The sequence below is a fragment of the Gobius niger genome, assembly GCF_951799975.1.
Source record: "Gobius niger genome assembly, chromosome: 14".
Taxonomy (NCBI): domain Eukaryota; kingdom Metazoa; phylum Chordata; class Actinopteri; order Gobiiformes; family Gobiidae; genus Gobius; species Gobius niger.
In genome coordinates this window covers 13,400,694-13,416,457 of record NC_136865.1, presented here as the reverse complement: position 1 = coordinate 13,416,457, position 15,764 = coordinate 13,400,694, and the positions used below count along the sequence as shown (strand labels likewise).

Genomic DNA, 15,764 nt, shown 5'->3' with positions numbered 1-15,764 from the left:
ATTTTACACAAATCAATCTACTAAACATCAGTTTTGAGCGGAGAATATTTTCCCTCGTTCTCCGTTTAAATGAACGGGCTTCACGCTCGACCGGAAGTGTCTGTACGACGGAAGTGCCGAGACAACGCAAAAAGTGGCAAATGTGTTCCATAGAGGCCGCACTCGATTATAAGCCGCAGGTTTTTATCGGTATCTAACCGTGGTACATCCTCTCAGAGCAACCCATGGCGCGGATGAGGAGGAACACCTCATCCCGGAGAAAGGTGCAGTTGCGTGCCTTCGGCATGCAGAAATGGCCAGTGTAGCCTACCTCAATGTGGAAGTGTAGGGGTGTTTTGTGACGTGTAGGCTAACCCTGGCCACATCTCCAGTACAGACCGCTTCTCCGCCTCTTTTCCGTGATTAGGGTGTGTATCTATAATTATATGAGTGTGTATAATGCGCAAATTTACGCTCAAAATCAAAACTACCGGTAGTGTCTTCTTCAGGCATAATCTTTCGCCAAGCCCGTCTCACTATTGCGTTTACTGCTAGAGAGTGCCTCTAGTGCCTGTTGGCGGCATGACGGCATAAATATTAATAATCATGATAATAATAATAATAATAATAATAATAATAATAATAGTATGACGGCGACCGCACCGTCATACTGGCCGCAGGGTTCAAAGCGTGGGGGGAAAAAGTAGCGGCTTATTACGATGTGTCACAGCCATTTTTTAGTTAACGATAAGCTACATGATTTTAAAATGTGTTTCTTTGAATGAAAAGAACCCATGGACGTGTGTTGCCCCCTCGAAATCACCAGGGAGAATCAGTTGGCTTTTCAAAGTTTATTTCGAGCTCAAATATTACAGAAAAGAAAAGGTAAACATAGGTCCCCTGTGAATAAAGGATAAAATAGTTTAGCGTACTATGGATTAAGTTAAAATGGACAAACAGATAAAACGACACTTACACGTCCCAGATGTCACAAGGCTTAGGCCACGGCCCGACTACTGCGCCACAGCTTCTGCCCTGAGGCCGTGGGCCTAGCTCTTTTAAACTAGCATAGACAGGTCACGTGATGGACGCGCTTCCGGTTTCAATTAATAAAAGACAGTGTTTAATTTAGCAAAAAGATTAATAAATACTGTTATTTACAGTGAACCATTTACCAACAATAAGAAAGCGCTTAAATACTTTGTCGAAAATGGGCTAGCAACACCCTCCCCCACTAAAAATAATGTTAAACCAACATTCCCTTAATCCTACTGGGGGGTCTTACTTGACTTAAACCATAAATTGTAGCAAATAAAATTTTAACCACAACAATACTTCACAAAAGAGTCCAGGCTAAATGAATAGTGTCCGTTATCCAAGAGTCCTTTGGCACGGCGGTAGGCGCAGGTTTAAAGGTCCATTTCCGTATTTGGGTAGATAGTCCGTTGAAGCATTGGTGGGCCCCAGAATCTTCAGAAGTGACTCAAGGAAAATACCTTCGACCCAAGATTTTGTAGCAGCATAGCAAACCAACTTAATAGCACGTACTACTTAAACAATAATTAAAGTACATTTACTACTATTGCACATATCTCTATTGCACACAAGCCACATACTTTAAAGTGCAAAGTGCAAAGTGCAACTCAATTAGCAGGTACATAAAGTGCATGTTACTACTGCATTACGACTGGGAATTAAAAGGATATAGGTTGGCCGAGGTGCTGAAGAAGCCGTCTCGGACCCTCGCTGGTTTGGACACACCGACAGGACAGGTCTGCACTTCCCGGACCGTGGGCTCACCAAGCTGGTCGTAGGTGTACAAGCGCCTGGGCCGTCTAGTTCTGACAGGTCTTGCAGATCCCTCCGAGGAGTCTGAGGAGGATGCCTCTCGCTCAGATGAATACGCTTCCTGCACTGGCTCTGGCTCCGGCTCAGGGTCAACCTCTGGGATCAGGATCACCCCTTCAGCTCTCTCCTCAGCAGGTGCAGCTCCCTGTTCCGGCTGTCTTGGAGTGGGGACTCTAGGTTGGAACTCTCTGGCAGTTGGATTGAGCGGCTGAAGAGCGGGTTGGGGTGGCAGGACGAGATGGTAGTCTACCTCACTAGAGCTCTCTGTACCTGCAGGCTGGATGTTGCACTTAACACTTGTCCCTCTTCCTGGCGACGTTCTGGTTCTCCTGCTTCTCCTTTTAGGGTTGGGGACGACAGGCGCTGGTTCAACCAGGTAAGGACAAGGTAAGAGCAAGTTTCTGTGCAGCACACGTCTTCTCCCTACAGCATTCAGAGGCTCAACCACATAGACAGGGCTTCCAGGGCCTTTGCTCTCCCTCACCACATGGACAGTGTCCTCCCAGTGACTGCGGAGCTTCCCCGGACCACCTCGAGGCGTGAGATTTCTCACCAATACATGGTCACCCGGGTTCAGCGTGGAGCTCCAGGCGCGCTGATTGTAATAATCTTGGCCCTTTTTTGCAGACTTCCTCATGTTCGTCAGGGCAATGGCATAGGCTTCCTGCATTGCCTCTCTCCACTTCTCCGCATAGCCAGCAGGGGTCTGTTTCTCTGCGTCACCGAGCTTCTTGGGAAACAAGAGGTCAACTGGGAGGGTTGGTTCACGTCCAAAAAGCAAGAAGAAAGGGGAGTACCCTGTCGCCTCGTGGATGGTGGAGTTGTAGGCATGAACTACTTTGTTGAGGTGCTCCTTCCATCTGGCCTTTTGTGTCTCCTCCAGTGTCCGCAGCATACTCAACAGAGTCCTGTTAAAACGTTCGGCAGGGTTAGCTTGGGGGTGGTAAGGTGTAGTGCGAGAGTGTTGAATACCACCATATTCCTGGAGCTTCCGAAACAGCTGGTTCTCAAACTCTCTCCCTTGGTCGTGGTGGATCCTGGATGGAAACCCAAAGCGTGGGATAAATTCGTCAAACAGCTTTCTGGCAGCAGTTTTCCCAGCCTTGTCTTTGGTTGCGTAGGCCTGAGCGTATTTAGTGAAATGGTCCACTAAAACCAGGATATACTCTTCCCCTCCGTTGCTTTTCTCCAGATGTAAAAAGTCTATTGAGACCATCTCGAATGGTGCAGAAGTTTCGATGCTTTGAAGTGGTGTCCTTGTGACTCTGTTGGGCCTTTTGTTTTTGATGCAGCTGCAGACACGTGTGACATAGTGCTCCATCTCCTGCCTCATTTTTGGCCAAAAGAAGCGCTCTCGGGCCAGGGCCACCATCCTGTCAGCACCCAAGTGTCCCATCTCCTCATGGAGGTACTTGTACACCAGGGGCTTCAAGGGCTCTGGCACCACCAGTTGCAGCCTGTTGTTGGTCTTCCTCCACAGGAGTCCATCTTCACCCAGCTGCAGCTTTGGCCATTCTCTCAGGAGAACTCTGACTTGCTCACTCTCTGCAGCTTTGTCTCTGTACTTCAGGTAAGTGTTTTCTCTTTTCAGGTTGGAGACCCTCTGGATGGCTGGATCTGCATTCTGCTGGGCCTGGATGTCTTGGATGGAGAAGGGCTGAAGGGGTGGTACAGCACTGCCATCTGGTGGTAGGACATCCACATTACAGGTGACAGCAGAAATCCAGTTGATCTCACCTGTTTGGCTGCTTTTGACTGCTTTACAGATGCTGTCCATGACCTCCGGCTCACACTCTTCCGTGCACTCCTGCATGATGGTTTTGATGGGCTTAGGTCTGCGAGAGAGAAAGTCAGCATCTGTGTTAGCTGTTCCAGGTCTGTACTTGAGTGTGAATCTATAGTCTGCCAGCTCTGCAACCCAGCGGTGACCCGTGGCGTTGAGTTTTGCCGACTTGGTAACGTAAGTGAGTGGGTTATTGTCACTGTAGACTGTGAAGTGTGGCGCGTGGAACAGGTAGTCACGGAAACGCTCTGTGATGGCCCATTTCAGTGCGAGGAATTCCAGTTTTCCTGAGTGCAGCTTGTAGTTCTTCTCTGCAGGCGTCAGGGTTCTGGATCCGTAGCCAATGACTCTCAGTGCGCCATCTTGTCGCTGGTACAGCACAGCACCGAGCCCTTGCTCTGAGGCGTCAACATGGAGAATGAAAGGCTGCTCGAGGTCTGGATATGCCATAACAGGTGGATTTGTAAGTTGGTTCACAAGCGTCTCTAAAACTGCTCTGTGTATTTCTGTCCACTGAACCGGAGAGGAGGGTGGGAGCTGAGCACCTGAATGTTTTGTCCCCTTTTTGTGGCAGTGTTTTGGCTCACCTTTGGGCTTTGCCAGCAGCTCATACAGTGGCTTTGCAGTCCTGGAGAAGTCCTGGATGTAAGCTCTGTAGTAGCTCAAGAATCCCAGGAGCTTCCTCACCTCTCTTACTGTAGCTGGGGTCTGGTACGTGAGCGCCTTTACTGCCTCCACCTCTCTTGGGTTCATCCTGTATCCTTCTGCAGAGATCACACGACCAACATACGTTACTTGTGGCTTAAACAACTCACATTTTTCGGCTCTCAGCTTCATCCCACAGGCTCTCTGTCGCCGCAGGACTTGTCTGACGTTTTCCACATGTTGGTCAAATGTGCGGCTGAAAACAAGGACATCATCCAGATAGGGCACACAGACTTCATCCCTCAGATCTCCCAGGCATCCCTCCATGTGGCGTTGAAAAGCAGCCGGGGCATTTGAGAGGCCAAATGGGATCCTGGTCCACTCATAGAGTCCCCATGGTGTAATAAAGGCTGTGTATGGTCTGCTCTTCTCGCTCATGAAGCCTTGGTGGTATGCTTTGCCCTGGTCCAGGACGGTGAACCAGGAGTTTCCACCCAAGTTTTCCAGGATTTCTTGGATCCTGGGGATGGGATGACGGTCTGGCCAGGTCTTCTCATTCAGCAGCCTGTAATCAATGCATAACCGGAGAGTGCCGTCCTTTTTCCTGACGCAGACTACCGGTGAAGAGTAAGAGGAATAGGACTTTTGAACCCAACCTCTACTCAACAAATCCTGAATGTGAGCCTTGACTTCCTGATACAGGTGTCGGGGTATGGCATTGTATGTTCTCTGGACAGGAACAGAGTCTTTCAAATTAATGTCCATTTGCAAACCAGTGACACAACCAGCATCCCACTCATCTCTGGCAAACACGTCACCCTCCTCCATCAGCATCTGACGAACTCTGCGCTGCTGCTCTGCCGAGAGGTGACTCAGATCTACAGGCGGGACCCAGGGCTCCCTCTGTGGTGCTTGACTGGGCTGCTCCGGTGAGGATGTGGCACTGCCCTCTGGTGACTTGGGCTCTAGTGGATAAACAGCATCAACACTGTGTAACCAGCCAAGCGTTGTGCGGCCACAAAGTTTAATATCACTGTCTGTTGTATTTTCAACAGTTACCTTAATCCTTGTATTCTCTTGATGTTGAATGATCTGTTCTCTTACTTTGAGTCCTGTGGGCCACGGTGTCTCCGGGTTAGGCTCCAACACGACGTGAGTTCCACAGAGCAAACCTTGCTGTAGATAGTTGCATTGCACTTGGATGGCGTTCCTCTTTGGGACAGTAACTGGCATTCTTCCCAGACGAGCAATGTGGGGGTTGTTTTCAGGTGACGGCTTCTGTAAAACAGTTAGAACAGCCCTCGCAGTTTCCTGACCCACATCAAGTGCTGAACAAAATCTCCTTACCATGTGACCAGAAGGAAAACAGCTTCCAAGACCCTCATTTGCCAAAGCCAGCTCCTCAATTACATTAAATCCAATAATAGGACGTTCCAGATCTGTAGAGGCGACTAAGATAGGAACAACTACAGGTTCATCACTCATCCCAGCAACAGCATCTTGTGACAGTGCAAACTTCACTTCAATCCAGCCCTGGTATGGAATCTTTGTCCCATTTGCTGCGGACAGATCCAGCCCTCCTTCTTCCAGTAACTCTTCCACAGGCCTCACAGTAACATGGGGTAAGTGTCTCTGCTTCCACTCATCTCCAATAATGGACACTTGTGAGCCAGTGTCCCACAGCACTTTGGTGTCAACATTGTTCATTGTGGCTCGAACAAGGCACCTCCTCCCCACCAGCTTAGCAGTTTGATGTTGTTTACCAGTGAGGGGAGCTGTGGTGCAGAATATGTCCGTGTTCTTACCAAGATGTACGCTGGTTTCGATCTTGTTGGTGGAGGCTGTGGTGTTCCTAGGCGCTCTGCGGCAACCAACGGCCCAGTGGTCTATGCTCCCACACTTGTAGCAGTGGTCGCATTTCCCCCCTGGATTGGTCCGCTGGCACTGGTGACACTGCCGGGTGGGGCGTGTCCTTGGTGGTGGTCTGTTGTAGCTGTGGCTGGCTTGTCCCCATGGTGGTGGTTGTCCGGGTGGCTGGTGTAGGCTTGACAGCTGAGTGGTGAGATTCTGAATGGCTTCACAGATTGCTTTGTTCCCCTGGTCTACTTTCTCCATCAATGTGTCACGTTTTTCAAACTTTTGCTTTTTATAACTGGTAGAGTTACTGTCATAACTGCTGCTCTCTGAATCAGTGAAATGTGGATCTTTACTCACCGCTAACACCTTGGCTCTGGATTTGCTTGACAGCTTGCCCTTCCTCTCCATCTCCAGGTTGTAGGCGGCGGTCATTTTCTCCAGCAGAACTTCATCAGTTATTCTTGGATTTTGCAAATATGTCTTTAAGTCAATACGGATGGTGTTATCTTGGAGTCCGGTAAGTATGGTTTGCAAAAACTGATTTTGGATGAGCTCTGGGCTGTACTTCAAGCCAGTGTCTGCTCTCTCTGAAGCAAAGAGTATCTGTTGCCTCAAGTCCATAGCTCGAACTAAAAACTGGACTGGAGTCTCTCCGTGATCTTGTGCAGCACGAGTTAAGGAGTGGTACAGCTCATTAGCATCTTTTTCAACAAAATGAGTCCGCAATATTTGTTTCAGAGCTTTCAATGACAAATCATCTCTACTTTCCAGATAACTTCGCAGTTTTGTTCCTGGAATCATAGCTTGAAGGACTGCATCAATAATTTCGCATTCATCATATCCCTTCTTTAATGCTTTTGTAATTTGTCTTTCTAAACTTGCATATCCCAGCTTATCCGTTTGATTATGTTCACCAATTTGTCCATTAATTTTCAAGTCTTTTCTATACATTGGGTGAACAACAGTTTGAGTTCTTTCAGACAAATTATTAACGGCAGTAAGCGTGGTGGCAGAGGTGCGTGGTCTTACCACAGGTTCAGTGTTGCTGGGCGCAGTACCAGCTGTGTCCGCCAGAGGGCGGCGTGGCGACGTGGGACCAGACGTAGACAGCGTTTTTCTCAGTTCATCAATTCTGTCATTTATTTCCAATAACAATGACATTCCTCCATCTTCAAGCGACGTGACATCCTCACACTCCAAATGCTGCAGAATTAGCCTTCTCAATTTGCGAGGTGAGTTTTTTTCTTCATCTTCAACATTTATTTCAAGTGTAGTGCATATTTTAAGAAGTTCCCAAGCAGGTAAGGCAATTAGCTTTCCCTCGATTTCTTCCAGCATATTTTCCCATTCAGACACTTGTTCGTTAAAGTCTGGCATGATTGGAAAGTCTTTTACCTTGGCTTTGATCGTGACTTGCGGTGGGTTGTGTCGTCTTCCTTGGCCTCGCTTCCGTTAGCATTAGCTCCGTGATAGCTTCGTGTTGGCGTCTCTCGTAGCGTATTTCACTCACGAATATAGTCCACACACGCGCTCCGGAGCCACAATCCACGGTAGAGATCCAGGTCATCCACAAACTTAATCCGACCGGGCAGAAACACCAAGATTTTGTTGCCCCCTCGAAATCACCAGGGAGAATCAGTTGGCTTTTCAAAGTTTATTTCGAGCTCAAATATTACAGAAAAGAAAAGGTAAACATAGGTCCCCTGTGAATAAAGGATAAAATAGTTTAGCGTACTATGGATTAAGTTAAAATGGACAAACAGATAAAACGACACTTACACGTCCCAGATGTCACAAGGCTTAGGCCACGGCCCGACTACTGCGCCACAGCTTCTGCCCTGAGGCCGTGGGCCTAGCTCTTTTAAACTAGCATAGACAGGTCACGTGATGGACGCGCTTCCGGTTTCAATTAATAAAAGACAGTGTTTAATTTAGCAAAAAGATTAATAAATACTGTTATTTACAGTGAACCATTTACCAACAATAAGAAAGCGCTTAAATACTTTGTCGAAAATGGGCTAGCAACACGTGCTTGCGCTCATGTGTTCCTAAAATCTAAGCTAATATATTGCTAATGTATAATGCAGTATTACACGACACTGACATAAGTTAGAAATGGTTAGCCTTTTTATTTGTATTAATTCTCTTCTTTATGTGAATATAGAATAGCCTACATAAAGCATATAGAGGCATTGTTAGACTGGGAACTCCTGCCAATAAAAAGATGACTGCATTGATCCATGATGGGTACAGAACTGAATCCAGGATGGGGAATTTTTCCTGTGAACCACATGGAGGGCAGTTAGTCATTGGAGCTTACACACCGCATTTCTCGTGTAATTATTAAGTTAACTTACAGAGTTAGGATCCCAGACTAAATATGTCAGCTGTTCTTGGGCTTGGATCACCAGGTAGAAAACTAAAATGACCAATATAATGAGAGGGCTTGTAAATCTCCATGTTACCTGCCAGTAAATGCCAGGCTTGGATCCAATCATAAACATTATGTCTTCATTGAACCTGTCGGTTGCAAGCACAAATAACATGTTAAGATATAATTCTTAGCAGACAGAGTTTCCCAAACAAAATGTAGGGTATGTTTTGTGAATCCCAGGCCTGGACAGGATCAATTTAGTGCCAAAAAAAGTTGTAGCATGTGGTTTAGAGAGGACAGAATTTTTCAAAGAATATGAAAGATAAGGCATGAGTTTGCTCTTTTTAAAGGCACACTGCGTAACATTTCAGACTCTACTGTTGCCATGAATACAAAACATGTTTCTATGACCAGCTCAACACAGAAAATGCTATGGGTAATCAAAGAATGAATTTGGATGAGGACCCAACCTGTTTAAATCTCAAATTCTGCTGCTTTTAGTCACATCTCCATAGATACAAGCTGGAGACGGCCCCACTCCTGGTAAAGTTACAGTCATGTATTGGGAGAGCTGAGCCGCTCACAGCAAAAGCACTTTTATGAGGTATTTTTCAATTATGAAAATATCGGTCATAAAATAAGTGTTGTGTTTCAATTTTATTTAATTGGTAAAATTCTACACAAATCAAATCAAAAATGACCCTGATCCAAAGTTTATGATCAAGAGGAATGGGCTTTACAATTAGATTATATACAGAACCTTCTCCACAACTCCCACAAAACACTCCAAGCTCTCATTGACGCTAAAGTACTGTATATAAAGGTGTGTAAACTTTGGATCAGGGTCATTTTGATAATTTCTTTTTTCATTATGATTTAAAAAGAGCAAACTCCCTTTTTTCACCACAAATGGCTTAACACAACCACTAACAAAAAAAAAAATCTTTCATATTCTTTTAATTTTTGCCTTAATTACCCAGCCCTTGTATTGTTTCAACGAACGTAATCATACAAACCTGTCTATTCCATAAACGTAAACAACAGCTATCATCTCAAATAGCCCAATACACAGAAGTGGAACAGATCCAGCAAAAGTGTCGAATAGCGTTAGCCAATAGAAGCCCGAATGTTGAGCAAAAAGAAGAGTGATGACAAAAGCTACGCCACACGTGACCACTGGAACAAAAGCATACAACAATTATGACTACTTTTTTTTTACCCTTGAATATTATTTTTCCTCATTTATTTACCACTGAATGTTTCTTGGGGCCATGTTTTTGGAAACACTCCCAGATCCTTCAACGGGACAACCACTCCTTCAATGTTGCCAATAAGTGTGGAAATGCCCAAGCAGAGAAGCATAACGAAGAACAGAACGGACCATACTGGAGAACCAGGCATCTTAGTTATGGCTTCAGTGAAAACAATGAAGGCCAGACCTGTGCCCTCCACCCCCTAGATAAGAAACACATGTGATTTTGATAGAAAAAAAACAAACATCCGTACAGACTTGTATCGCTCTCCCAAATGGTACCTCACTGAGAAGTCTCTGCATGTCACAGGTGGTGATGTCCAGTCCCATAACAGTGTCTGGATATGTGCTATTCAAATGCTTAAATTCTTCATGGTAGTTGCTCTGAGTTATGTTGATCTCCGGCAGGTTAAATGCATTAAGAAGAGTTTGGATATTACTGGAAAAGCCAACATATAGATTACAGGATGCAGCTTTTCTTCATAAATCAAGTGCATCTTCCCTACCAGATGAAGTGTGCAGTATGTGTGTCTTACTCACTCACTGATACATTGTTCATATTTTTCTGTAGCTCTGAAGCCAATGATGGTGTAGGTCACCATGGCTGCATAGATTGATGTGCCGCCAGTGATCGCTGTAAGGATCATCGCGTCCTGTTTGCAGTTATTGCTGGGATTGAGATGTACCAAAAGTTAAGTACCTTTTTTTTTCACACAAAAACATGAAATGCAAGATAAGAATGTGCTCATACTGAACAGGATTGTAGCTTGAGAACGAGATGAGTCCTCCCCAGGCCAAACTGAATGCATAAAATACCTGAGCCCCTGCATCGAGCCAAGTCGTCGGATTGACCAACTCATCCACCTGCACAAAGTTCATTTATTTTGTTAAATTCAATTCAGTTATGGTGTGCAGGTATGAAAAAATACAATATCACTTGCATCTGGTGTGAAGAGGAACTTAATTCCAGTCACAGCACCTTTAAGAGTCAGTCCACGAACCAGGAATATGGCAAGAACAATATAAGGCAGGATGGCGGTGACGTACACTGCCTGAAGTCACATAAAAGAAAATTCCAGTAGTTTTCAGCGACAAAAATGCATTTACGGTTATTTTGAAGCTATGAATTACCACACCTTTCCAGAACTGCTTATTCCTCTGATGTAGCAAAGCCCAATTGTGGTCCAGGCCACTAATAAGCAAACAACTATAGGCCAGTGGAGTCCCCCAGACTCAGATTTTGAGGTAGAAGTGTTCAGAGTGACTCTGTAATAGAAATAATCCACTGTGGAGCTCCTTTGGCATTCGTCCACGAAACCTACAATAAACAACTTGCTTAGATAAAATTGTAATTATTATAGAGATTAAACAAAGATTTATAAATGTAATAGTTCCTGTTGACGATTATTATCATTATTCAAAGGCCGTATACTTGATAGTTTGATTATAAACAATGAAAGAGGAAGCCGCTAAATGAAAATGCTAAAGATATTTGTAGCGTCCCGATTCTTCTCAGGGACGAGTTTATAAGCATATTTCACAACTTGCAGGATCGCTTTTCAGGATCACTTCCACAAAAATGCTTCAAAACTAGCCTGCAAGTTTATGAAATTGGTGCATATGCTATATAATTAGATGTACACTGTTTTTCCACACAAATGTCTGAGTTTACAATATACTAAAGGAGAGCAAAAAATAAATTTAGTTCCATTACCTAAAAATTAGGTACAGTGCCTTTAAGTATTACTGTTTCAGAGTACGTTTAGCATGATGTATTATACAGCTACTGTATAATAATACTGTATAATATATCATGCAAAGATGTTGTAAATATTGAGTATTTACAAGATTTTTGTTTGTTGTTGTTAGAAGTATCAGAGTTCCAACTATGTACCTGTCTTGTTTTCATTCAGAGGACACTGTGTCCAGGGAAGTGGACTTTGAAAAGAATTGAAGAAATACCACATAATCCAGGCTATTAATGTGTTGTAGTACAGCCCAATCAACAAGGATACCATCATAGAGGCAATCCCTAAGGAGACAGAAATGTCATTATTAGGAGTTGGGTCTGTGGGAATGCTTGCAGGGTCTTTATTATTTTAACTCACCAATACCAGTCAGATAAGGGTTGATGGTCTGCCATACTCCAACACTACCTTTTCTCAGACGCTGACCAATGGCAAACTCCAAAAAAAGAAGAGGCATTCCCTCAAGCACCAGCAGGATGAGATATGGGATCAAAAATGCACCTATAATGAATGTTGTTATTTTAGGGGATGTCCATACATTGAATTCATTTGATCAATTCACGTCTTTATTAATCAAAAATTGTGAGGAAAATGTCTAATGTCTAAAATCAAGGTCTCACATTATGGCCACTTACTGGCTTCTTAGGCCACTCGATATATATATATTTTTTACATCCCTTTACTACTTAAGCCACCTGTCTTTTTTCCACTGTTTTCTCTCTTCTAGGCTTAAGTGAGTAGCTACGTCTTTCCTGATAGTAACAGCATGGGAGACCAAGTATGAATGCCAGCTGCTGTAAGTGACTGTGGCTCAGAGAGCATTTGGCGATGGATATAAAGTTTGGTGATTCACTCCAGCTTTGGACGATTTATACTGCCATTGTGTCTTCGGGCAAGACACTTCACTCACTGTGATATGTGAGTAATTGATGGTGGTCAAGGCCAATGCGGCTATACGTTTTTGTTATTATTATTATTATTATTATTATTATACAGTTGTGGGCGTGGATGGTGAAGAAGAACTATATTTGTATAGCGCCTTTCACAGACATGGTCTCAAAGCCCTTTACATGAGACAATTTCACATTCACTCTGTACACGGTGGTGTTAAGCTACGTATTATGTAGCTACAGTGTCCCCTGGGGGAGACTGACAGAAGCGCTGTCGTAACTGCACCAACGGTCGCTCTGACCACCATCATTCATTCACACACACTCATCATTCATCCTGGCCTATTGCACATGTTTTTAGTGGTAGGGGAAACCGAAGTGCGCGGAGCAAACCTACGTAGACACAGGGAGAACATGTAAACTCCACACAGAATGGCCCTGTCCCGGTGGGAATCAAACACGGGACCTTCTTGATGTGAAGCACGAGCGTTATTCGCTGCGCTACCGTGCCGCCCAGAGACATCTCTAGAAGTTCACCATCCACAACCATAACTGCTATAGGAGGATGCTCTCCGGATAGAAAATGAAACGTCATGATTTGTGAAACTAATAACTAATGCAATACAACAGCATCAACAAGCAATTCTAAAATATTGTGTTTTGCACCTAGTGACCATCTAGGAAAATGTCACAGAGTTCACCTGATAAGCTTTCAGTGTGGTCATAAATCACTTTAAGTCATAGCTAGAGTATATCATGAATGCATAGCTCAATAGTAGAATAATGTCATTTGGAGATGAAATGTTGTGCTCTGTGCATTACACAGTTCAAGCTTCAACACTTTCCTTGTAGGCTACTGAAGATTTACCAGATAAAGTTGTACAGTTTTACCTCCTCCATGGCTCTGGCACAAGTACGGGAAGCGCCACACATTGCCAATTCCAATGCAGAAGCCCACACAGGTGAGGATGTACTGGGCTTTGTTGTCCCACTTGGGCCGGTCCTCAGCCTGGTCTTTGTCCATTCTCTCCAGGTCCTCATATGTGTGGATGCGCTCCTCAAGTCCAGGGTTAGGGAGCAGCAGCTTCATCGTGGCTATACTGAAGCAGAACCAACACTGGAGCTGTTGGAGACAGATCCTGTAAACCTCAAAGGCACAGACACGTCACGGCAGCCGCAAAAAAGGTTTATGATCTTTTTCTTTATCTGTGGATCTCATTGATCAGCCTGCGGACACGCTCCAAAGTATCATTATAAAGCCATGTAAAGATTAATCTCACAAAAGAAAAGAAAGGCGTGCGCTCACCAGGCGCACTGAAGTAGCTGTCCTTTTGTCTCTCTTTGAGGCCTTTATTCCATGTAGTTGGTATGCTACTGTGAAGCTCTGATAACAAGCGAGATAACAATTTCTGTTCCTTCTATGTTTTATGAATTATGTGAAGGTTAACCTTTAAGCTTAAGTCATCAGCTGACGATCTTTACACCGTGGAATGGATATTTACCCTTGCATATTTTAGATGTTTGATGTCCCAATCCAATCTTACTTATTTGTAAATCAAATTTTAAACACAAAAAAGCTTTCAAGTGCTTCACACTATGTATTTTTTTTCATTTTTTTGCTTCAATATGCTTTGTTAAAATGAAAAACAAGACTGTCAAACCATAGAAAACAAAAACACAAAAAAATCTAAATAGTGCATGAAATAAAAAGGCTTAAAACAACTAAATAGATTAAACAATATAACAGAATAAAGACTAAAAAGAGAGAATGCAGCACAACTTTCTCATTGTTTAAAGCCAGAGACTAAAATTAGCTCCACGCTGTTGTTTTAGTTATTATTTTAAAATAAATTCTGAGAGGTTGTCAGATGTGATTTGAAATATTTCCAATTCCATTTAAAGCACTGGCAAGAAACCTCAAAAGAAATCTTGAAAAACAAAAGAAAATGTGTCTTTTGTGAGTAGGCTTACTTCTCCTTTGACCTGACTCATAACTTTGCTGGTAGCGGGACATCACCAGCTTGTCATTATGGAGATGATTCTGCTTTGCTTTGACAACAGTTAGGCAAACATTTGTCCTCTTCCAAATGCTTAATTTTGATAACCTTCTGCAGAAGCATTTTGTTCATCATTAGAATCAGTTTTAGTTGTTGTTTTGATGTATGATATGGAATGTTCCACATTGTGGTTTTAAGTTATTTACAGCTATTTAATTAATGATTGAATATCTGAATTGGAAAAAAAAAAACATCATTGCCAGCTCCAAAGAGCCAGATACAACAGCACAGACATCTATATTTGCTCCACCTAATTAAAAGGTGAATTTCTTCAAATTCCTTTTCAACAAAAACGTGGATCAGCACTTAACGCATGTTGCAAAGGCTTTTGCATTCAGTTAAAGTGGGAAAAAAATAGACAAAATATCTCTTTATTATGTGATATGATGTTAATAATTAACATATACCGGTAAATTAAATGATTATGTGAGTATATGTTGGGTAGGGTTCACTTGGGGATATTTATGAGTAGCTATATAGTTATTGATTAATAATGAACACATAGTTGAGTAGTCTATTGTACAGTATACTGTACAGTAGACTACTCATGTACATAACTCTTAACTTACACGAAGAGTTATGCACATAAGTTGTCACTGTACAGATGATGATCAGTTTGAAATCTGAATGTGTTTTTGTTGTCTGTGGTTGATTAATATGAATGATGTCTCCCTCTGCTGGACACTTCCTCCTCTGCCTTTGCATCTATAGTTCCTGTGGGCGGACATTATAAACCTTCTAAAAACAAGATGGAAAAATGCACATATAGGCAAGGCAAGTTTTTTTCTGAAGCACAATTCATACACAAGGCAATTCAGTGCTTCACAGTAGAAACCAGATAAAATCAATCCATTAAACATCAACATAAAAATATATTAATTATAGTAAAAGCTATTTATAGGACACTGAAAACGGTTACAGACATGCAGTAAAGTTTATATACGCAATGGACCCTACAACACAGAGACAACAGACCTACAAATAAACAAAACATCAGACATGGGCAGAGTTGAGTATAAAGTAAGTGGCCAACGGGGGCAGCGAGTGTGTGTCATGGCCACACTCAGCCACAGGACTTGCCCACATCTGGACACAACTTGATTATCCCTGTTACAGGCAAATGCAGCACTGTGGCTGGGCGGTTAGAACTCCTGCCTCATAGCAAGAAGGTCCTGAGTTCGATTCCCGTGGAGTTTGCATGATCATTAATGAGGTCTTTCCCCTAATTAACTGTGTAAATTCATGAGTAGTTATTCACGAAGCCTAATGAAGTCATGTTATGATGTATGCATGTATGAAGTCATGAATTATACATTAATTCACGTACCGTT

At 43.3% G+C, this 15,764-nt stretch overlaps 1 protein-coding gene across 1 annotated transcript; it reads right to left on the bottom strand.

Annotated features, from left to right (window-relative positions):
• Window positions 1-1,660: 1,660 nt before the first annotated feature.
• LOC306973453 (sodium-dependent neutral amino acid transporter B(0)AT1-like) lies at window positions 1,661-13,466 on the bottom strand (the record flags this gene model as incomplete). The annotated part of the gene is made up of 15 exons (XM_079570376.1): window positions 1,661-2,035; window positions 3,128-3,410; window positions 3,711-4,047; window positions 8,287-8,392; window positions 8,470-8,632; window positions 9,503-9,662; window positions 9,737-9,941; window positions 10,021-10,177; window positions 10,279-10,407; window positions 10,490-10,602; window positions 10,668-10,790; window positions 10,875-11,056; window positions 11,633-11,770; window positions 11,847-11,987; window positions 13,268-13,466. The coding sequence occupies 15 exons, from the start codon at window positions 13,464-13,466 to the stop codon at window positions 1,661-1,663; spliced, it is 2,811 nt and encodes a 936-aa protein (XP_079426502.1).
• Window positions 13,467-15,764: the final 2,298 nt, after the last annotated feature.